This window comes from Antennarius striatus, chromosome 2 (assembly GCF_040054535.1).
Source record: "Antennarius striatus isolate MH-2024 chromosome 2, ASM4005453v1, whole genome shotgun sequence".
Lineage (NCBI taxonomy): Eukaryota > Metazoa > Chordata > Actinopteri > Lophiiformes > Antennariidae > Antennarius > Antennarius striatus.
The window spans coordinates 3,540,023-3,563,075 of record NC_090777.1 but is presented as its reverse complement, the minus strand read 5'-3'; the positions used below and the strand labels follow the sequence as shown (position 1 = coordinate 3,563,075).

General features: G+C 46.7%; 1 protein-coding gene across 5 annotated transcripts; it reads right to left on the bottom strand.

Moving 5' to 3' along the window:
• Positions 1-278: 278 nt before the first annotated feature.
• Positions 279-19,392, bottom strand: LOC137607242 (ephrin type-B receptor 2-like). 5 transcript variants are annotated; one of them, XM_068332884.1, is made up of 16 exons: positions 19,168-19,392; positions 12,389-12,453; positions 10,925-11,609; positions 10,245-10,400; positions 9,697-10,032; positions 9,458-9,582; positions 8,034-8,196; positions 7,796-7,904; positions 6,865-6,932; positions 6,633-6,755; positions 6,274-6,521; positions 5,007-5,222; positions 4,257-4,406; positions 3,828-4,021; positions 3,600-3,755; positions 279-3,125 (listed from the first exon to the last, which is right to left on the bottom strand). In XM_068332884.1, exons 1-16 carry the CDS (start codon positions 19,265-19,267, stop codon positions 3,017-3,019), a joined length of 3,003 nt encoding a protein of 1,000 aa, XP_068188985.1. In that variant the 5' UTR covers positions 19,268-19,392; the 3' UTR covers positions 279-3,016. The 5 variants fall into 5 exon arrangements, with proteins under 5 accessions (XP_068188985.1, XP_068188993.1, XP_068189003.1 ...); XM_068332892.1 differs by having other exon boundaries at positions 6,865-6,929; XM_068332902.1 differs by having other exon boundaries at positions 6,865-6,929; positions 7,796-7,901.
• Between the last annotated feature and the right edge of the window lie 3,661 nt (positions 19,393-23,053).

Here is a 23,053-nt window from a genome sequence, read left to right as displayed (position 1 = left end):
CAGGCGGGACAAAGTCAGCCTGAAGACTACATGACAGGAAACCACGGAGGAATCACGTGACCTTGTAAGGAGCTGCTGGACCCTTGAGACAAACTACAACATAATCAGTCCATCAGTGCCAAACACGACACTAAAATGTGGCTTACAGACACACACACCTGAAAACCTCACACACCTCAGTGGACGTGTGTGAGGCTCCTCAAGAAAACAATCCTTACGTTGAGATATGAAGACGTTTTTGGTCATTTTTAAGTCATTTTAATGGAGAACAGGATCTTTTTCACATTTGTGGATGAGTGCTTCCATAATATAACAATCAGAAAAGGGAAGTCAAAGTGCGAGGTTCAACCCATGGCCACAGCGTCCTGCTTGGTCCAGTTTGGTAATCCAACATCATCACATCCCACAAGAACCCCAGTTCCAACCTGCAGTACATGTTTGTTATGGTTCCTCAAAAGTTCACTAGTCCAACAAAACAAGAGCAAAAGATGTGCACCTTCCAAAACTTAAATTAGAAGAAGAAGAAGAAGAAGAAGAAGAAGAAAAGGAAGAAGAAGAAAAAGAAGAAGAAGAAGATTAATACACTTTAAAGTGAAAACATCTGAAGATGGTTGAGGTATTGGTGGTGCTCTTGGTTCGTGAGACCAGGTTCAGTGGGTTTAGGTCACAGGTCACGTACAGAACAGGAAACCTGGGCTTTGTGCTAGTGCAGAAGTTTAACACCTAAAAAAACAGATCACAATGATTTCACACGACCCACGGTGAGAACTGCAAAGTATAAACTATCGTCACAACAGCATTTATAAAAAGCATCTTATCAAAATTCACATTTTTAAAAAGCGACAGAACAGAGTTCTGACAGGTCCAGACTAAACATCACGTTCCCGTTGGAAGCTCACACCAGACGGGCTTCAGCTGCTTCCTGTTGGGTCAACACTCACCATGCCCACCCCCCCACCCCCCCGAGGCCTGACAGTGTTAAACCGTGAGGGGTTGAAAGGGTTAAACACATGGAGGTCATCAGCGCTCATCGCGGGTCTGAACGTCTGACAGAAACCTGAGGAGTGACGTTGATTTGAAGAAAGCCATCCGTCCAATGACGACTCAAGAACAACAAATGCATAGTAGAGCCTGCAGAAGAACGCTGGTCCCCTCTGGTGCTGGGGGGGGGAAGGGGGCGGGGCTCTGATGACGTCGTCCCACCAGTCAGGGCAGCAGAATCATACACGTTTTGGCATTTTGAAGGTGGAAGACATTTTTTCCGGCCTGTTTGACCCGGAGCTGTTGTTAAACTGCCGTATTCAACATTTATACCAGTGTTAATCACATGTTCAGCGTCGGTTCAGAGGTCATTTTGTCTGAACTTTGTGAACACTGTCTGCATCCTAACCATAGAAACAAGTTCAGGTAACATTTGGATCATTTGGTGTATTTATTCTTTAGTATTAACCCATTCCAGCACTGACCACAGGGCATGGGGGGGGCTCCATGAAATCCAGTCTTGAGTCCTTTCAGAGGGTGAATCACGAACTGAATGCTGAATGTGAGCTCTAGTCATTTATCCAGTGCTCCGTGCTCCTGACGTGTCGTCCAGTTAGACCAGCATCCCACCATCACACTTACGGGTCAGAGGCTTATCTGGCTGTTGGTGAGAGCTGTGACCGACACACTACTTCCTGCAGCTGTACCTTCACTTCCTGTGAACGGCAGACAGCATATGAAAACATCATCACTGATATTTGCTCCATCTCAGGTGACAGAAGTTCATGAAAACTTGTTTTCTTAGTATGAAAAGCTGCATGTGTTCACATGAGCACCTGACACGGGGGGTGGGGGGGGCACATGTCTAGGGTTAGCATACATGCTAACCCGCTAACCCAGAACAGACGATTAAATACAGCGCTAACCATCTAAAGAGCCCTTTTAAAGGGCGGATATCTTCATTCCATCCTGGGAAACACGGACCATCACAGTGCTACAATCTGCCCCGCCTACGGAACACTAGCCCCGCCTACGTTGTGAAGGTGAACAGCTCAGGGATCATCCAGGGCTTTGGGCACGAAGCCGCTGACTGATTGTCTAGATATTATGGGATGGTGACAAACAGAAGACAGTCCCACTGTCCTCAGGTGTTACGTGGTTAGAACATGAAACTCGTTAATTTTCTCAGCCTGCTTCATCCGCTTACGCAGGTCACGGGGGAGCCGGAACCTGTCCCAGATTGTCTTAGGGTGCGACGCCAGTGTACCGCGGAGCCAGACACACACACACACACACACTCATTACTACGGTCAATTTGGGAACGGCCAATTAACCTAAAGCGTATGTTTCTGGAGGTGTGAGGAAGCCGGAGAACCCGGAGAGAACCCACGCAGACACGGGGAGAACATGCAAACTCCACACAGCACGGGACTCAAACCCGGACCCGCCTTGCTGCGGGCCGACGGCGCTACCCGCCGCGCCACCGTGTCGCCCACGCCCATGAAACTGTTCTTGACAATTCATGATTCAATGATGAGCAGCAACATGCTGACCCGCTTCGTATCAACCTGTTATGACCCACTGGTGCTGTGGTTTCTGACCCACTGGTGCTGTGGTTTCTGACCCACTGGTGCTGTGGTTTCTGACCCACTGGTGCTGTGGTTTCTGACCCACTGGTGCTGTGGGTTTTTTTTATCATCCTGCTAGAACATACCACTGCCATCATAGAATCCAGTTCCACCACAGGGTGTGCGGCTGGTTGGTGGTCATGATGCACGGCTTCATGTCAGAATCCTGTTGATCCCTCAGGATCAATATCAGTGTTTCTCTTTTTGTCCATCTGGTTGCGTCGGACGTCTGGAAAAGTCCAAAAACGCACGATTGGTGGAGCACACTCCCTTCATCAGTTGATTTCAGTTGTAATTCCTCCAAATGATTGCTGAACTTTTAGCCCGGAGAGTTATTTATTAGGAGACAGACGCAGTCAGACAGCTGAGCAGCTGGGAACCTGATGGCTGACAGGTTCAGGAGGCCCCTAGACCTCCACCGAGGTGATCTGGTTCAGCTGGGCCCTCATGGACTGGATGCTGTTCAGGATCTTCTTCTGGTGCCCGGCCAGTGTCACCCCCACTCTGTGGATGTCCCTGCAGAGAAACGAGAGTCAGGTCCATGTCACTTTGAACGTCTGCTCCATGCTCCATCCACTTTGAAATGGACCTTCATTCAATGGAACACTTCAAATAAAGGGATGAAAAAGTACTAATATGAAAATAAATATAAGGAGGTCATTCTTATTTTCTGCTCGCGGTTTGGTTTATGGCACAACGTGCCAAAAACGTACTCCAGACCAGTAGGTGGCAGCGCATCATACACCAGATACAGCTAGCTGCTGCTCGCATGAGGTAAGCATGGCTGTAGCTACTTCTGCTAATGCTAGCCAGTTCATTTACTGAAACCTGTGTTACTTCTTACCCGTTGCCACATACATGTACAGAAAAAAACGTGTTTTTCTTTGCGTTTGCTAAATAAACCTGCTCATTATTGCGGGTCTTAGTAGCTGTGTTGTCTTTATGAAAGGCGTTTTGTGTCTGCTTGTTAATGTTACGTTGGGAACGCACTCGATGGTCATCTGGGACACCAGCTGGAAGCTGCTGAAGCCCTCGGCAGCGAAGCTCTCCTGGTACTGGCCCATCTTGATGGCCTCCAGCCACTCGTCCACGGTGCTGAACGAGGAGAAGTCCGGAGCACTGCGATCCAGGAGGGGCAAGTGGACACTAGTGGCAGAAAAGAGAGTGGATTAGAGCTGCGGGTCCAGGGCGACACGGGGGACACCCTCTGAGCAGCACCTGGACGACAGCGGCGTGGTGGTCTTCAGGCTGCTGGGGTTGCGGATCATCTTGTCCAGGTTGCTGACGATCTGGCTGAACTTCGGACGACTGTTGCGCTCTTTCTGCCAGCAGTCCAGCATCAGCTGATGCAGGGCGCTGGGGCAGTCCATGGGGGGGGGCAGCCTGTAGTCCTGCTCTATGGCGTTGATGACCTGAAGGAATGTTGGTTCAAAGTCAGCTCAGTCACATCAGAGGAGACACGTCTGCAGCTGTTTGATAGCAAACCAAATGGAATGTCTGAACGTCTATCATGTGACCTGACTCCCCTGGCGACACAATGACGTGGTGTTGCAATGATGTGGTGACGTGGTAATACAGTGACGAGTTGATAAAGCGGTGCAAGAAAATGGATGGATGGATGGACCAGCTAACTTTATTTAAACTCACGTCCTGGTTGCTCATGTCCCAGTACGGCCTCTCTCCGTATGACATCACCTCCCACATGACGATGCCGTAGCTCCAACAGTCACTGGAGGACGTGAACTTCCTGTACTGAATGGCTTCAGGAGCCGTCCACCGGATGGGGATCTTCCCTCCCTGGAACCCAAAGAGGAGTAAACAGTGGACAAAAAAACGAGTAAACAAAGAAACAAACAAGAAAACTTACAAACAGACAGACAGAGAAACAACATCACTGCTTTCATACCAACCCACTGATTGATTGATTGATTGATCATTTCATTCATTCATTCATTGATTGTTGTGCCTGTGTCTTTGTTCTGTCACCTGACTCAGGTCAGACTAGTTTATTTAAGAAACATTGATAACCAGACAGACAAAAACCTGAGGAGGTTCACTAAAGAACCAAACGGAGTCACTGCAGCCACCAACCAACCACACGCTGGGGTAAACCAACCACAGGCTGGAGCAAACCAACCACATGCTGGGGTAAAGTAACCACATGCTGGGGCAAACCAACCACACTTTGGGGCAAACCAACCACAGGCTGGAGCAAACCAACCACATGCTGGGGTAAAGTAACCACACGCTGGGGCAAACCAACCACACTTTGGGGCAAACCAACCACATCCTGGTTGGTTTGTCATCCATGTAAATTAAACACTGATATGATAGAGAGAAAACGTTGGTTCCCCTGCGAGATCTTCCTAGTGGCCTCTAAAGAACATGAAGACTCACCAGGGCGCTGGTGTAGGTGGGGTCTGACGTGTCGTCCTCGATGAAGCGCGATAGCCCAAAGTCGGAGACTTTACACACCAGGTTGCTGTTGACCAGGATGTTCCGCGCTGCCAGGTCTCTGTGGACGTAGTTCATGTCACACAGGTACTTCATTCCTGATGCGATGCCGCGCAGCATCCCCACCAGCTGGATCACCGTGAACTGGCCGTCGTTTTGCTTCAAGGACAAAAGGTTGAAGTCATGATGATGGGACATTATTGAGTTGTTACTACAAATCAACCACTCATGTACGCAAACTACTACAGCTGTATTTAGGGCTATTACTGGGCGCCACTTATAACTACTTTTTGCGAGTATAGTCAACTTGTGAAAACACATTATAAAATTACAAAATGGAAACTATTAAAAAAATGTATAATTTTCTATGATATTATTATTATATAAGCCGCTACTTTTTTCACAAGCTTTGAACCCTGTGGCTTAAACAAAGATGTTTACGGGCTAATGGCCTCCAGGGGGCGCTCTTCTCTGGCAGAGGCACTGCACTGAGGTAGTTTGACTGTTTCACATCATGTTCGCGCCTCATGACAGAAAACACATGAAGGAAGCCTCACGATGCAGCTTTAAGTTAAAGATGCAGGAAACCGAGCCGCTGCACATTAGCTTGGCGTCACTGAATTGATGGCGAAATGTTGGTGACAACAGCGTTGTTTTACTATGTGTCTTGGGCACTGTGCGCAAAAAAACGGGAATGTGGCGACAACAGCGCTGTTTTACTATGTGTCTTGGGCACTGTGCGCAAAAAAACAGGAATGTTCCAACACCTCCACACCTGCGACGTATAGACACCAGTCCCCTACATATGTACAACTTTTTTTCATATAAAATGTAGTTGCTGCACCTTATATTCACGTGCGCTCAATAGTCCAGAAACTAAGGTATTCTGAAATATAATCAAAAGTGATATTACATCATAATTGTTTTAAAAGTGACAAAACACATGATGCTCCTTATTCCTTTCCGTTGCCATGGACACTGCCCATCCATGTTACTGCTGCTCTGCGTGGAACCATCTACCAAGGCTCCGGCACAGGGGTTCAAAAGACCCCATAATCTTTACATATCTTTGGTAGTGATGTCATCACACACTAAATGCCAAAATAAAAAAGCCTCCATTCCACTGCTGGAGTGATGAACATTAAACTATGACATGTTGGAATGAAAGCTTCCTGACAGGAGGTAGAAGCATTCAGCATCTCTTCTTTACCCTGAGGAACGAGTCGAGGGATCCGTTCTCCATGAACTCAGTGATGATCATCACGGGGCTGCTCTTGGTCACCACCCCCTCCAGATGGATGATGTTGGGGTGGTCAAACTGGCCCATTATTGATGCCTCGCCCAGGAAATCCCTCCTCTGACGTTCGGTGTAGCCAACCTTTAGTGTTTTTATGGCCACCAGGATCTCTCTCTTGCCAGGCTGTCGTAGGTTTCCACTGCACACCTCTCCAAATTCCCCTGTGAGGAAGATGAGGCAGTCAGAGAAAGTATACTTACCATTATGTCTCCTTTGTAAAATACTAACAATATCTCTGTTCCTTGCATTTTTCATACACTCTTGTCCTTTACCTGCACCAATAACTTGTTCAATCTTTACACAAGAGATATCGATCTCTTTGGCAAACTCTCGGACAGCTTCATTGGGGTCTTCATAGGTGAAAGGGTCGATATAGATCTTCATTCCTGGTGACACTTCAACAAAAAGAGAAGAGACAGCAACAGCTATACCCAAAGATGCAGCGCGGTTAGCGCTGAAGACTCACGCACTTCAGCCTTAGAGCGACCGGCTGTAGTTACTTACTGTGACCACTGGTGTAATGCTGGACTTTGTCTGTGTACTCCGATTCTGTTCTGTCTGAGCCTCTCCTGCTGGGAACAACCACATTCTCTAGTATATCCATTTCCAGTGATTGGACCATGTGATTTCAGTGAAGCTCTGAAAAGCTCTAGTCAGAACTGGGCAGTTTTGTCAGAACACAGAGTTCTATGTCTGATGAAGCGAGGACTAATCTGAGTCTAAATCACTTCTTTCCCTTTTGGTGTTTTGGTCGCGCACTACTGTGATTTATTCACTCCTGTGTTTAAAATAATATGATGCTCCATGCTTTTGCAAGAGATATGCTCCCATCTTGACTTGAATCTAAGTCACTCTCATGTCCTACAAGGTGTTCACCTCATTACTTTAGGGTTAGGGCTAGACGTTAGGGTTAGGGTTGGATATAAGGGTTTGGGACTAGGGCTTAGGTTTAGTGGTAGAGTTAGAAGTTACGGTTATGGTTAGACATTAGGCTTTGGGCTGAGGTTAGGGTTAGAGGTTAGGGCTAGGGTTAGTGGTAGGATTAGACGTCAGGGTTAGGGTTACAGATTAGGGGTTAGGGTTAAGGCTAGTGTTATCAGTGGTATCTGTGACTCCTTTAGTGGTATCTGTGACTCATTCAGTGGTATCTGTGACTCGTTCAGTGGTATCTGTGACTCATTCAGTGGTATGTGACTCGTCCAGTGGTATCTGTGACTCGTTCAGTAACGTCTGTGACTCGTTCAGAGGTATCTGTGACTCACAAACACCGTGGCAGCAGCAGTTTTAGGGTTCGGGTTAATAACTGATTTAGTGTCATGCAGGTCTGCAGTCTGAACAACTACCGATGCAAATGAACCACCACGACGCTGCCCAACAGTCGGCTACGTGGTTGTGTCAGCTGCCTGTCAGTTGACCTGCAGCATCACTGACTCACCTGCAGCAGACAATGATCAGGACAGTGATGGCTGTTATGAATACAAGCCCAGCAGCAGCCGAACCAATGATGAGTGGGAGCTTCTCCTGGATGCTGGACTTATATTCTGCTACAGATCGAGAGAGAAAAGCAAGAGACTCTTGTTAAAATAGAATAACATTAGTCATTACCATTAAGGTTCCGCCCAAGTAACACACGCACTATGTTTTTCTACTGTAAGTTTTATTATCCCTCCTACCTTCAGTCATTGTTTGGAAGTACATTTTCCCACTGAACCGTCCAAACCCAGCAACAGTTCGAGCCCGAACTTGAAAGACGTAAATAGTTCCAGGCTTCAAACCTCGTATGACAGCAGTGTTGGTCTGACTCCTCGTAACAGATGAGTTTGACTCTGCTTGGTTCTGAAACATGAATCAACAATTTAACAATCAGGGGGGAGGGGTTAAATAAATAAATATTATCAATAGTATTAATAAAACACTAAAACAGTCAAGTCAGGGCCAGGGTTAGGGGTTAGGGTTAGGCTTAGACATAAGGTTAGGGTCAGGGGTTAGGGGTTAAGGTTGGAGTGTGTCTTCAGTGACAGATGAAGCTGCACCAGGTGTGATACTGCAGTGCAATACAAGTTTGGTTTGACTCTACATCTGATGGCACCTGATGTTTGATTTTGATGTTTTCCACCTCTATCACAGCCACAGACTTCTTAGTGTATGAACCTGTGACCTTGTGGATGTGATCTCATTATGGATGATTTGAGAAATGAATCAAGACGGGTTTGGCTGACAGTGTGGCTCTAAGGATGGCTGCAGGTGCTGTAATTAATATTGGCTCAGTTTTTTCCAGCATGCAGCCTGATGCACCTGCAGGTGGATTTAAGTCTGATGACAGGGTACTGATGGACAGAAAGCACTGATGGACAGAGGGTATTGATGGACAGAGGGTATTGATGGACAGAGGGTACTGATGGACGGAGGGTATTGATGGACAGAGGGTACTGATGGACGGAGGGTATTGATGGACAGAGGGTACTGATGGACAGAAGGTACTGATGGACAGAGGGTATTGATGGACAGAGGGTACTGATGGACGGAGGGTATTGATGGACAGAGGGTACTGATGGACGGAGGGTATTGATGGACAGAGGGTACTGATGGACAAAGGGTACTGATGGACAGAGGGTACTGATGGACAAAGGATGCTGATGGACAGAGGGTATTGATGGACAGAGGGTATTGATGGACAGAAGGTACTGATGGACAGAGGGTACTGATGGACAGAGGGTATTGATGGACAAAAGGTACTGATGGACAGAAGGTACTGATGGACAGAGGGTATTGATGGACAGAGGGTATTGATGGACAGAGGGTACTGATGGACAGAGGGTACTGATGGACAGAGGGTACTGATGGACAGAGGGTACTGATCAAGGTTGGGCTTCTAACATGCCTGAGCATTATTTCCATGCTCTGTATAAAACCATCTACATTGTGCCCTTTATTTTAGATGTAGATTATGCACTTGTTAACTGATGACACACAACTGTAATGCTCTTGTTCTGTGGTCATCGGAAAACACACTACGTATTATTGAAGTATTTGAGGGACTGAGGAAGTGTGTGTGTGTCTTTGATGGGTGGCTCGTTCTTCAGCAGCACTCATGTACCTTCTTGTAGAACTGCAATTCATAGTCCAGGATCTCTCCGTTGGGCTGGTCGGGCTGGGACCAGGACAGAGTGATGCTGCTGGGGCTTCTGCTCACCTGGTGGATAATGGACACTGTGGAGGGCGCTAGGAACAAAATGAATGACAACATCAGAGGCCGTAGAGAAGTCCGAAGTGTTGGACCAGCTGGTGTGAGAGTGCTGTGCTGATGGTGACGTGCTAATGATGGGTTAGCCTCACCAGCCTGGTTGGTGGTGATGTTGACAGAGGCGTACTGGGGTGAATAGGGACTCTGGTCGGACACGCCGTTGACAGCCTGTATTTCAAAGGTGTACTGTGTGTGAGCCAGGAGGTCGCTGACGTGGACGCGGGTGTCGCTCAGGCCCAGCTGACGCGGGACAAACTGCACGTTGTCTCCACAGCGGGTGCAGCCGCCCCGCCCGCTGCCACAGCTCTTACAGATGATGTTGTACACCACATCTTCACGCCCCCCGCCCTCCTGCGGTGGGTTCCACTGCAGCCTCAGGGACGTCTCATTCACCATGGAGATGACGTTCTGTGGGGCCGATGGTACAGCTGAAAGGAAGAAAATCACACACGGATATGAACACGTAAAGTCAAGCCGACATGTTTCCATTCACTCTTCTTCTCAGAGGAACTGTCTGCTCAGCAGAAGAAAGACCATCACTGATAGCTATTATCATAGTACATCAATTCTAAATTAAAAAACATTCTTATGTAGCAAATTTGTTGTGTGTTTTGCATGCGTTGGAGTGTGAGAGCCGTACTTGTACAAGGCATCTGGGGCGGGTCGGAGTCGGTGCGGTAGTAACCTTGGCGACAGACACAACTGGTGGCTCCCTCAGTGGTGGTCCTGCTGTTGATGGGACACTGAAGACAGGTGTGGTCTCCCTGCACCGCCTTGAAGAAGCCTGACTGACACGCTGTGGAGGACACCCACAGCATCAGGGAACCGCACACAGATGACAACAGACACGCTGTAGAGGACACACACTGCCACACACCTGCCTGGTGTCGCCCCTGACTCACATCGGATCTGCTGTCTGCTCTGACTCCACATAACAATAGCATAGGAACAAAACTGAAGAGAGTTTTGTTCCAAGAAAGACGTTTCGTCTCTCTTGGATGAGAGACGAAACGTCTTCAAGAACTTTGTTAACATCCAGTGGGTTCACTTAAACACCTTTAGATACATAGGAACAAAATCATCATAGGTTGGAACTGACGGACCTGGCTAGGCTAGTAGTCTATCAGCACGCTAGCCAGATTGTTAGTTTCTCTTGGGCGGGGCTTCTGAAGGCGTTTGCCTTGGATTACTGCATTAGGGACTACAGCAGTTATCCTGTGTTAATGACTCTTTTCCTCAGCCATGCTGTGACTCATAGTGTTGAGGGACTGACCCAGTTGAGGACTGGTGGGTGTGAGGGGACACTGGCAGGGCCCTTACCTCTGCAGACGGTGCCGTTGTCCACCGCCTCGAATCCAGCTTTACACATGCAGCGCCCGATGGGTACCATCCAGTCCCCGTCCCCGTTGCAGTACAGCTTTATGGGGACGTCCACCTCCTCCCCATTGGGAATGCACACCCCTCTGGCTGCCACCAGAGAGGTGCTCTCTGCTCCAGACAGCGTCTCAGAAAAGACAGCGCCGTTCTGGATCACACGGGGACATTTCCTGTAGTAAACTCGAACGGCAATGAGTGACATGCAGGCGCCATAATCCTGGAATGCCAGGTAGAAGCCGTTCCGTGAAACGGGTCCAAAACTACGGACTTCACTGTTGATCTTCATGATGCGGCCACCAAGATCCACCTGCGAGAAGCTCTCATCAGCAGCTATGGTGTCCACTTTCACCCAGGGGTTCTCCATCCAGGGTGGGGACAGCTTGGTAGCTGTGTCCGAGTCCGACTCGTAGTAGAAGAGGTTGAAGGTTTCTTTGCAGGAGCCAGGGACGTTGGGTATGGAGCCACAGTCACGCACTGAGAACTTCATCTGAACGTGGATGCGTTGGGCACCGAGGCGGCGGATGTATTTGGTGCGCACCCAGTTGTTCTGGCTCATATCGAAGACATTGCACACCTGGTATGTTCGGATGGTGTTCATGTTTTCATCATAGCCGCTAACTTCTTCCCACTAGAAGACACATAAAATGGAGTGGTACTTTACAAATGTACAAAATCAATAACGGTTAGAGACGTTACTCCTGACGGCAACACATCCCCATCCCCGAGCAAAATAAGTTTCTGACATTCAAAATATAACATTTTCAGTGATCAGCAGCTGAAAATCTCAGAGACAAGTTCAACAAGGCAGTCACAGACTGCAACATCCCGCGACACCCCTGAATTAAACTTTTTACCCTGAATTTTTTACCCAAGCTTTGATCTAAACCACTAGCTTTGATCTATGAAAGTAGGTGAGACCATAGATCAAAGTACCAGCTTTGATCTATGGTCTTACTCACACTGTCTTTCTCCCTCGTCTTTCTATCTTATCCGGTTCCCGAGTGTGCAAAAGAACTAGTTTTCTCATGGTCAAGGTCATCCTCTCATTTTCATCCCTTTTGCTGCCTGAATAATGTGCTTTTTGTTTCATCTTTCTATCCGCAACGGTTGCGAAGATACCTGGTGGACTACCGGATGGACGAACGCACAAACACTGACAATTACAATACATCACCGCTTTGAGGCAGGATGTAACCAGTTAAAGGGGATCTAAAAAGACTAGCATCAGACACTAAACCATGAGACGAATCAAAGAGTGACTTCTGGCCCATCAACAAAAGAAATACACTAACAAATGTAGGCTTCCTGGTACAGTGACCTCTGACCCTTCTGGTTAAACTGTTTGGTGCTGGTTAAACTGGGTGGTGCTGGTTAAACTATACATGTGGTTCGGTTTGTTCTACTCACCCCCTGTGAGGGGTTGATGGTCCAGCCCAGTTCTGCCGTGGCTGTAGTTGAATCCATCAGTACCTCTGTACAGGAAAAAGAAGATGCTTGTTACTGAGGGAGAATCATTACGGGGATTCAAGCCCATGTTACATTTATATACTGTATGTGTGTGTACAGTATATACAGTATATACACATACATATATATATACATATATACATATATATATATATACACATACACATACATATACACACACACACACACACACACACACACACACACACACATATATATATAGTGCGCTACGTTCCGAGAGTCTCAGACTTCCGCGAAACCCAAAAGTGCTTTAAACAGTCTATCAAAGTGTGGGAAAAGGTAATAAAGATAGAAGGTGGTTTAATATCAGTATGGGAAGGGTTCATAAATGTTTAAATTACCGTAAATAATAAGACAGTTTGTCGCTATATCCCAGAATTTGTTGTTCGCATGTGGTTCCTAGATTTAGCGGTGTGTAAAAACACGCTGGTATTAGTCGTGCTTTCTGCACCACAGCTGCAAACGGGCTCTTGTTTCCAGCTGCTCGCTTCCTGTTAGTGTCAGCAGCAGTTAATGAGGAGCTGGGAAGGAGCGGCGTCCAGGTGTCAGAACCGCCGCACATCGAGACTAAAGAGGCCACAAAGCGCTGACCCATTCCCATCCAAGAAGGCAGCAGGGGGTCTGAAGATCTGGACCAGCAGCTGCTGGGTTTGTAAAGCAACAGTTCAATCTGTGAGTCTCTTAACTTCTGTTAACATGTTTCCTGTCTTTCTCTATCGGATTGAATTTCATTTGGGAAATATCAACCAAATCCTATGATCTTCCTCTTCTGACTCATTTTTTTGACTTGATTAACAGCTTTTTTTTAATCATTATTCAAAAGGGTTCGTTATTGAATCATGAACTCCAGCAGGATGACAGAGCCAAGCTGATGGTGACCACACAGACAGGAGCAAGCGCCTCATCAGCCGCCTCAATGACATCACTGCATGTGTGAGGAACACAGGAGGCGTCCTCACTGCCGTCCACACAAGGACAGACACCATCAGGATGTCAGACACAGGCATGGTGTGATGAGTCAGAGCTCTTTAACACATACCAGTACCAGGAAGTGTTTGTCTTCTAGATTCTAGGATTTGGTAGGGTTAGGGAGGACCATTATGTATATGTGGAGACCTGAAAATGTGTTTTTCATAATAGGCCCCTGTTACGACAGGTTCAGATCATTAGTGATGTCTTTAAGGCTCACGTAGACCTGTCTCCTGTGACACACAACATGTTTTAACTTGGGATATCTCTATCGATGACACCAGCAGGCCGTACCATGACAGCTCTTTGGCTAACACTTTGTGTTTAATGAATGGAGGTCTGTTTGATACGATCACCTTGGTGGCTGGGCTGACGGGGGAGACCAGGAGTAAAGGTGTTTTACATTACTACCCCTTTCTACACCACCTTGCCAACCTTAGCCGTGCCATCCAGAAACATCACGATGGACTTCACTCTGCCGTACCCGATCACTTCTCCCACCACCAGCACCGCTTCCACCACAGAGCACCGCACCACCGGCACGAGCTTGATGGCATGACGGCGAGGAAGCTTCTCAAACCTGGCCGGAGCCGCCTCCTCCCTAACCAACCATAACCCTAACTTTACCCCTAACCATAACCTTGACCCTAACCCTAGCCCCTAACCCTAACATTAACCCTAAACCAGTGGTTCTTAATCTGGGTTCGATCGAACGCTAGGGGTTTGGTGAGTTGGTCTCAGGAGTTCGGCGGAGAAGGGGGTCAAGACAAAACACCCGACACATCATCGGGTGAACAAACACGAATCACTGTGTACGTTTGACACATCGTGTCAACTCGTGATGACACACCCCCCTTAGCCATCACTGACTGCAGGTGATCACGCTACATCGATTAGCCTACCTGTGCTACATGGGATTTTGTGCACTCAGTAGTTGATTTATGCCTGTCGTTGATGGTGCCTCATCTGATTGCTTTCTTAATATTGTAATTCCTAGTAACTATGTTGAGTAAAAAAAGAAAGTGGTCGGACGAATATGTGCAACGTGAATTTACATGTAGTGTATGACGGAACGTGATGGGAGTCAGCGTTCTGCAGGATTTACAATGTCAAGTTGAGCAACTCTAGTCTGTCACTGGCAAAAATAAAGGAACACTTCCTTAAGCTGCATGGAAAACAACACAAACAGAATTTGCTGTGAAAATGACATCAGAGTAACACTTGCCAAGGTGAAGCCATGCATATCTAAACTGGTCTCTCAATAACAACAGCAGAAGTCACACTGATTTGCAGGTAGGTCATTTCATGTGAGTTCATGCACTGTCTTGGTTTTGTTCTTTGAAAAAGGTGACATTAATGCACAATTCATTAAATATACCAGTAAAACATATACTTATGTCTTAAATTTGGGAAAAAAATGGGGGTTTTTTACCAAAGAAGGGTTCGGTGAATGGGCATATGAAACCGGCAGGGTTCGGCACCTCCAACAAGGTTAAGAGCCACTGCCCTAATCTTAACCTTAACCACTAACCCTAACCTCAACCCCTAACCGTAACATTAACCCTAACCTTAACCCTAACCTTAACCCTAACCCCAACCTTAACTCCTAATCATAACCTTAACCCCTACCCCTAGACCTAACCCTCCTCCACAGGCATGGTGCCAAACTTAGCACACTGTCCCCCACACACAGAGAAACCCCCCCCCCCACTACCCTTCTACCCACACCCCCACCACTATATACACACCACTATAGACAGAGAGAGAGAGAGAGAGAGAGAGAGAGAGAGAGAGAGAGAGAGAGAGAGAGAGAGAGCTCTTGTTTTGCTTTTCTCTGCACGAATCAAAGGAAAGTAGGCCAAACCGGAGGAGAGAGTAGGCCACGTCCTGCACACATAATCCTTGTAGGCCACACCACACTCTGCACACCCCACTGGATTAAACCCACAGGGATACATCAGCAGAACCCACTTTGCTTCATGTCACGATACTTCCAACTGCAGCTCTCATATGTTCCTGGGACTGATTTTCTTCTCTAGACATTAAATATGACTCAGTTTCCTCAAAGGAGAGCTAATCCATACAGACTCTGGTGTTTAGACACCGTCCTCTGATTCAGAGAGACTCTGGTGTTTGGACAAAATCCCCTAATCCAGACAGACTCTGGTGTTAGGACAACGTCCTCTAATCCAGATAGAGTGGTGTTAGGACAACGTCTACTAATCCAGACAAACTCGTGTTAGGACAACGTCCACTGACCCAGACAGACTCTGGTGTTAGGACAACATCCCCTTATCCAGATAGACTCTGGTATTAGGACAATGTCCACTAATCCAGACAGACTCTGGTGTTCGGATAATGTCCTCTAATCCAAAAAAACTCTGGTGTTAGGACAATGTCCTCTGATCCAGATAGATTTAGGTGTTAGGACAACGTCCTCTAATCCAGACAAACTCTGGTGTTAGGATAACGTCCCGTAATCCAGAAAGAATCTGGTGTTAGGACAACGTCCTCTAATCCAGATAGACTGGTGTTAGGACAACGTCCTCTAATCCGGACAAACTCTCGTGTTAGGACAACGTTCACTGATCCAGACAGATTCTGGTGTTAGGACAAGGTCCTCTAATCCAGATTGACTCTGGATTAGAACAAGTCGAGACAGATTTCAATGCCTCGGCTCGCTCCCCACGTACAGGAACTGTGTTTATCTAACGTTCCCTCCCAAACATGGTCCTTCCTGATTGTGGATGAGGATGGGTTTCTTTTATTTCAGGAGGACATAATCAGATTCTTATTAAAATTTCATATATTGGAAGTGGGATCCAGAACAAGGAAGGACCTGGAAATAGATGCAGACACTCATCTATCGGCGAGAGGTGGGGTACACCTGGATAAGACACTAGCATGTGGGGGGCCACATGAAAGACAGACAACCACTCGCACACACTCACACCTACAGACAGTTCAGTATGACCAGCCCATCTCAGCCTCATGTTTCTGGAGGTGGGAGGAACGTGGAGAACCTGGAGAAAATCCACACAGACAAACTCCACACAGGAAGGAATCGAACCCAGAAACTTCTTGCTGTGAGGCGTCAGCGCTACCCACTCCACCACCACGAAGGCTTACATAATTAAAAAAATAGCAGGACATGACAATTACAACTTGTGGCGGTCTGCCACATCAGGAGCCAGACCTAGACCATGATACAGACCAGAAGGACGCCCGCAATGGGGTAACACTAACAGAGAGGTACAGAGGACCAGCACCGTCTCCAATATGTGGATGAGATCATCCTGATTCTGAGGCATTAAAGGGATTTCATGCATATGTGTGTAGCATAAAGATAAAACTCTACATCATTGATGAGCTAACAACAGCAGCAGGCCTGAAGAATAAGAGGCTTTCACTTCATTTGGCATCTGAACAGATGTAGGACCAGTGAGAACCATCTGACAGCTGAGAGGGAACCCACTGGAACACCTGTGAAATAGCGGGGATGGCATCCCAGGGGTGTATGGCACTGGGCCATATCCAGTCAGGAAAGGCTCATAGACTCTTCAGCCTGTTGAACAGTGTGTTCTCCACAGGATGAGAACAACACAACCCAAGAACATAGACTCATTAACTTTGCTATCCAGCATGGATGACGCTCCATCTAGCTTGATGCACTGGGAATAGAATCCTGTCACAACTAGTCCGAGCCCTGAGGAAGAAGAACAGGACAGCCTCATTCCTGTGGGAACCTGGACTTGGGAAATAAAGACTGAAAGAAATTGATCTTGAGTGTCTCATAAAAATGATGTGAGACCTGAACGTTTACCTGCGAAAAGGTACAGCTTTAACAGTTAGCCTAAGTTCCTGTGTGGATGGAGTGAATGTGTAGTGGAACAACAGACACAGAATTACATTTCAATAAATAAAAATATAATAATATCCAAAAGCAACACATGACGATGAAGCAGACTATCACTGTAGGAAACAGTGAGTAGTCACACCTCTGGAGATCTACCTGGAACACTACAAGGTAATCTTTGTTGGCATGTCTTTGCTCATATTTCATGTATTTGGGTGTATCCATCAAAGTCAGCAAACAGCTCTGTTACATAAGGATTATCCTGAGTCAACAGCACACTATCAAAAACCCATGTCTAGCAATCCTGTGTTTATGGGATATCATGCAATGAAAATCACCTTTAGTTTAAGGAACCAAGCCACATGAATCAGAAGAGCAATGTCATCTGGCAGTAATGTTGCTGATGGCATCTACACAACTGGCATCTAAGTGCTAACATAAAGCACTACGTTAGCTAGTTAAACCATGACAAGTCCTTCCCTGTCTGGAAGGTTTGATTATTATTGTGATCAATTATTCAATGGGTTATTGTTATTAATGGAACACTCAAATTAGAAATACTGCATTGTCATAATTGTAATTTAAGACGAGAAAATAAGACATGCCATATAAATAAACGTGGCATTGCTTCTCTTTTGAAAAAGGGGTTTCTTTTGTCTAGCCAAGCCTATCCCACAACCCTGGAGGGTCGTTGGGGCACAACAGACAACCCGCTGTTGTCATCATATGGTGTGTCTTGGGCAATTGAACCTGACAGCGCCCATAAAAAACTAATTGCCCAGCTTGAGATCAAAGAAATGTGTCTGTGTGTGCGTCTTCCAACTGAAGTGAACAGCACCCTGCTGACCAGCACCAGCTAGTGAGGTGCGGGGTATGCCACCTGCTTTGGTCCATTAGTGTCCCATCAGTGTTCCTATTAGTGTCCCCATCAGTGTTGCATCACTGTTCCCATCACTGCATACACCACTGACAAATCAGTGTATACACCAGTGATAAATGAGTGTATACACCATTTATCACCGGTGACATATGTGTATACACCAGTGATAAATGAGTGTACAGTGCACCCTCGCGGATTTTTGGTAACCAGTCGCGTGATACCGTACGCGCATTCTATTGGCTGATGGCATCCGGAAGTGCGCTACGTTCCATGAGTCTTGGACTTTTGTGAGACACAACAGTGCTTTAAGCAGTCTATCAGAGTGTGGGAAAAGGTAATACTGATAGAAGGTGGTTTAATATCAGTAATGGGGAGGGTTCATAACCGTACCATAAAGAATAAAATAGTTTGTTGCTATATTGCGGAATTTGTTATTTGCCTGTGGTTCCTGGGATGCAATAACTGCGCCCTGTATAACCACTGGTGTATACAGGGCGCACTGAATACACCAGTGGTAAATGAGTGTATACACCAGTGGTGAATGAATGTATACACCAGTGATAAATGAGTGTATATACCAGTGATGAGCGTATACACCAGAGGTAAATGAGTGTATACACCAGTGGTCAATGATTGTACACACCAATGATAAATGAGCGTATACACCAGTGTTAAATAAGTGTATACACCAGTTGTAAATGAGTGTATACACCATTGTATACAACCCAAAATCGTTCGGTTCTTAGTCTTGAACATTGAGGGACACGCGTGAACATTGACACGTGACGAGGAGCTTGACAGAAGGACAAAGATCGGAACAACACCTCATCCTCCGTGGGAGCTGAAGCTCCATCACGTTGGTTTTGCAGCTCTTCACAGCTGAACGGACGGGCCCCCGGGGGCCACAGCTGTGCAGACACGCAGTGCTTAGACACGCAGGCTGATGGAGCTCTGCCACCCCCCCACCCCCCCTCCTGTGACCAGCATCCTTACCTTCCGCCGCCCCCACCGCGCGCAGCATCCACAGCAAACACAACACGTCCATCACCGTCGTCCTCCCAGGCGCGTGAGCGGGAAACAGCACCGCGTCCATCCCGCAGCCTCCCGCAGCCTCCCGCAGCCCAGCGGCCGTGGATTCATTCGGAGCCGCAGCGCGTCAGCCTCCTCTTCCTCCTCCTCCCCCACATCATCATCCTCACAGCGGGATGGAGGCTGAACGGCGGCTGCGTGGGCGAAACCAAACGGAAGGGGACGGAACCACGACACCGGGAGACGCGCGCGTCCCGCGACACCCACCGACCCGCCCACGGACACGTCACAGCTCCTCCCTGCGTTTTCATCACTGGGGGAGTGTGGGGGGGGGTCACTGCGTGTCGTGTGCAGCTTTATGTCTTCATTAACGCAAACATCTGAGCGTGACGTCAGTGCCGTGGGCTGTTGGAACGATCCGGTGAACCGAAGGAACCGGAGCAGTGGCCCTCTGGGGGCCCTCTGGACGTGCAGTGGGGGTCCTCTGGAGCAGGTTCAGATTCAAAAAGAAGTCAAAAAGAGTCAAAGATTAAAGTTCACAAATCAAGAAGAAGAAAAAATATTCTGGGAAATGTTTACATTGTAAAAAGACAAAAAAGAAAAAATCCACAACGAGGACATGTTACTGATTTCTAAATTTAAAATTAAAAAACAGTAAAACTTAACAACAGGGAAACATTACTGACTTTTAGCTTTAAAACTCGAAATCAGGATGAATTCAGACGGGCATCCGATCCCCGCAGCGTTATTTTCACTTGTGGTACGGCCTTTAACATTTCTGCCTACAGGCAGAAGGTGGGGTACACCTAGTATGAGACTCCAGCTTAACGTGAGGCCACACAAAGACCCAAACACACACCATATTTTCATGTCTATACTGTATCATCATTTGTCTTGCTTGTCAGACTTGTAAGACATTTAAACGGCACCTTTTTCACAAGTCATTCTCATGGATCTTACTGAGTAGCACAAATGTTTCTGCAGAAAACGTGTCGCTGACGTGAGAACAGAAAATACACTCCCTTCACTCTCAGGATTATATCGCTGATCGTCACAGTCAGTGACCATTTTTTCCTTCCCAGTGGGAGCTGGAGATGAATCTGTCTGGAACAGGGGTCACCAACACTGTGCCCACGAGCAACCATGTGCCCCTAAGCACACCTTTTGGCGTCCGCAAGAAATGGTCTAAAAATAGCAAAAATAGCACTGTTTTTAGAGTCAAACATGAACATGATCATCTCAGTTCAGGTCATATTCTAGCTTTTTGATCAGTGGCAGTTTGTTGCTATGTTCACAACAAACAGCTCTCATGAAGGGTTTTACTTTATGCTGAACATGCGAGTCAGCTTGCACCAATGCTAGCAGAGTCTTCTGCTTATTTAAAGCAAACTCAGATTGAATATTTATGAAGATGGAAAGAGGGACTTATGTAAATCGTGCTTCCACCCAACAATTTCATTAGCAATGGCTCAGCTTCAATTACTGTGAGATTGCAAAGAAAAGAAAAACTTAATAGCTCAACCACCAGCTTCACCTTACATTTAATGTTTTAGTTTAACTTACCCCACAACCCGCGACAGCAGACGTAAGCGGGTATCAAATCAGTCAATCAATCAATCAATCAATCAATCAATCAATCAATCAATCAATCAATCAATCAATCAATCAATCAATCAATCAATCAATCAACCAACCTTTATTTGTATAGCGTGTCATCACATCAGCAGACATGTCATAGCGCTTTAACAGACAGAGAAACCCAACAGAACCAACAGGGTAAAGGACAGAGATGAATGGATAGTTCAACATACTTTTACTGATTTATTTATTTATATAGGATTCATTACAGGAAAGAGCAGTTTTCCTCTGGTCTGTCTAAATTCAGGTTACGTTGGAAATCCAACAGAATTCCGTGCCTTGGCTTCACGGCTGCTCCACAGAAATGTGTGTGTGGTTTAGTACCGTCAGAAGGGATGAGCAAGAGGAGAGAGACAATTCACTGAGGAAATAGAGCAGAAGAATGTGGAATCCAGCCTGACTCCAGATGACTGACGGCTGCACAACAGATTAGAGCAGCCCACAGCCCGTTGCCATGGAAACGTGTGCCAAGAGAGATGAAGTGCGGCAGATTGTAGGTCAGTCGTCCGTCAGTGATCCAGTCACACGGAATTTGTGTAGACGTGTGGGTCGGACATGGTTCTGTACTGAAAACAGCTGCTCTCAGATCAATAGCGGATCACACAGTGGATCACACGGTGAATCCACAGTGGGTTCACAGTTGGTCCACAGTGGATTACACAGTGGGTCCACAGTGGACTCACTCTGTGATACTGTATATATGTACAGTAGAAGTGTATATACCTGCTACCTCCAGCTCTGGCTCCTGTCTTTTCCTCAGTGACACTGTCTCTAGACCAAACAACATCGCTGGTCTCACCACAGTTTTGTACACCTTTCCTTTCATTTTAGCTGAAACTCTTCTATCACACATCACACCTCTTCTATCACACATCACACCTGACACTTTCCTCCACCCGTTCTTCACCTCTTTTCCACACTCTCCATTGCTCTGGACTGTTGACCCTAAGTACTTCAAGTCTTCCACTAGTATGTACACACACAAACACATAAACACACACAGTGCTCTCATTTGCGTGCGTCCTTCCGTCTTTGACGCACAAGTTTTGACAGGGAAGCTCGACCGTCAGACAAGCTTTATTAAATGCACTTCCATGCAACAAAAATATTCACGGTTTATTCATTTCTCCACTTAAATTTCAAACCCAGAAATCGCCATTGTGTTCTGATCTTACGCAAGTTTCTCGTCACGGGACTCATCTCTGTGATTCAGCCTTTTTAAAATCAACCAGGGGCGGCACGGTGCTGCAGCGGGTAGCGCGGTCGCCGCGCAGTAACTCAAGTTTGCATGTTCTCCCCGTGTTTGCGTGGGCGATTTCCGGGTTCTCCGACTTCCTCTCACCTCCAAAAACATGCGCTTCAGGTTAATTAGCCGGTCCAAATTGACCGTAGGTATGTGTGCCTGTGTGTTTGTCTGTGTCTCTGTGTGGCTCCGCGGTGAACAGGCGTCGCACCTGGAGTTTACGCCGCCTCACGCCCTCAGTCAGCTGGGATAGGCCCCAGCACCCCACGACAGAGGATGTAGCGGTTGTGACAATTGATGAACGAATGAATACACGTCTGCTCTTTTTACACACTGAGTGAGGATCACTAACCTTCGAAAAAGGGTGAAAAGTTGGAGAAAACCCAAAAGTGACAATGAGTGCTTTCCTGAATAAAAAACAATCAAAAGTTGATGAAGAGACGGATGTTACTGTGGACAGTATGGAAGAAGCGTATGAAACGCATCCCAGGAATGCACTACTTTCTTGACGTAAAATGAATTCAGACATACATATGTATACATATAGACATATATATAGAGTATAACTTTATTTATCCCTTAAGGAGGTTCCGTCAGGGAAATTAATTTCTCCGTCGCATATATACACACTGTATACTGTGAATGTGTGTGTGTGTGTGTGTGTGTGTGTGTGTGTGTGTGTGTGTGTGTGTGTGTGTGTGTGTGTGTGTGTGTGTGTGTGTGTGTGGGTGTGGGTGTGGGTGTGTGTGTGTGTGTGTGTAGATCCATACAGTTCCAGCACTCTCTAGTGGATGAAAATGTAACTGCACCAATTTAAACAGAAGCGGGGACAGATGGCTGGCTGGCTGGCTAGATGGGTGGCTGGATGGATGGATGGATGGATGGATGGATGGATAGATGGATAGATTGTTAGATAGATAGATAGATAGATAGATAGATAGATAGATAGATAGATAGATAGATAGATAG

Excerpts from the sequence above, each read along its gene's own strand:
- LOC137607242 (XM_068332865.1), bottom strand. The coding sequence starts at position 19,267 with ATGGACGCGGTGCTGTTTCCCGCTCACGCGCCTGGGAGGACGACGGTG. Across the intron at positions 12,454-19,167 it reads CGCGGTGGGGGCGGCGGAAG|AGGTACTGATGGATTCAACT; the intron begins GTAAGGATGCTG and ends TTTCCTGTACAG. Across the intron at positions 5,223-6,273 it reads CCCTCGACTCGTTCCTCAGG|CAAAACGACGGCCAGTTCAC; the intron begins GTAAAGAAGAGA and ends TTGTCCTTGAAG.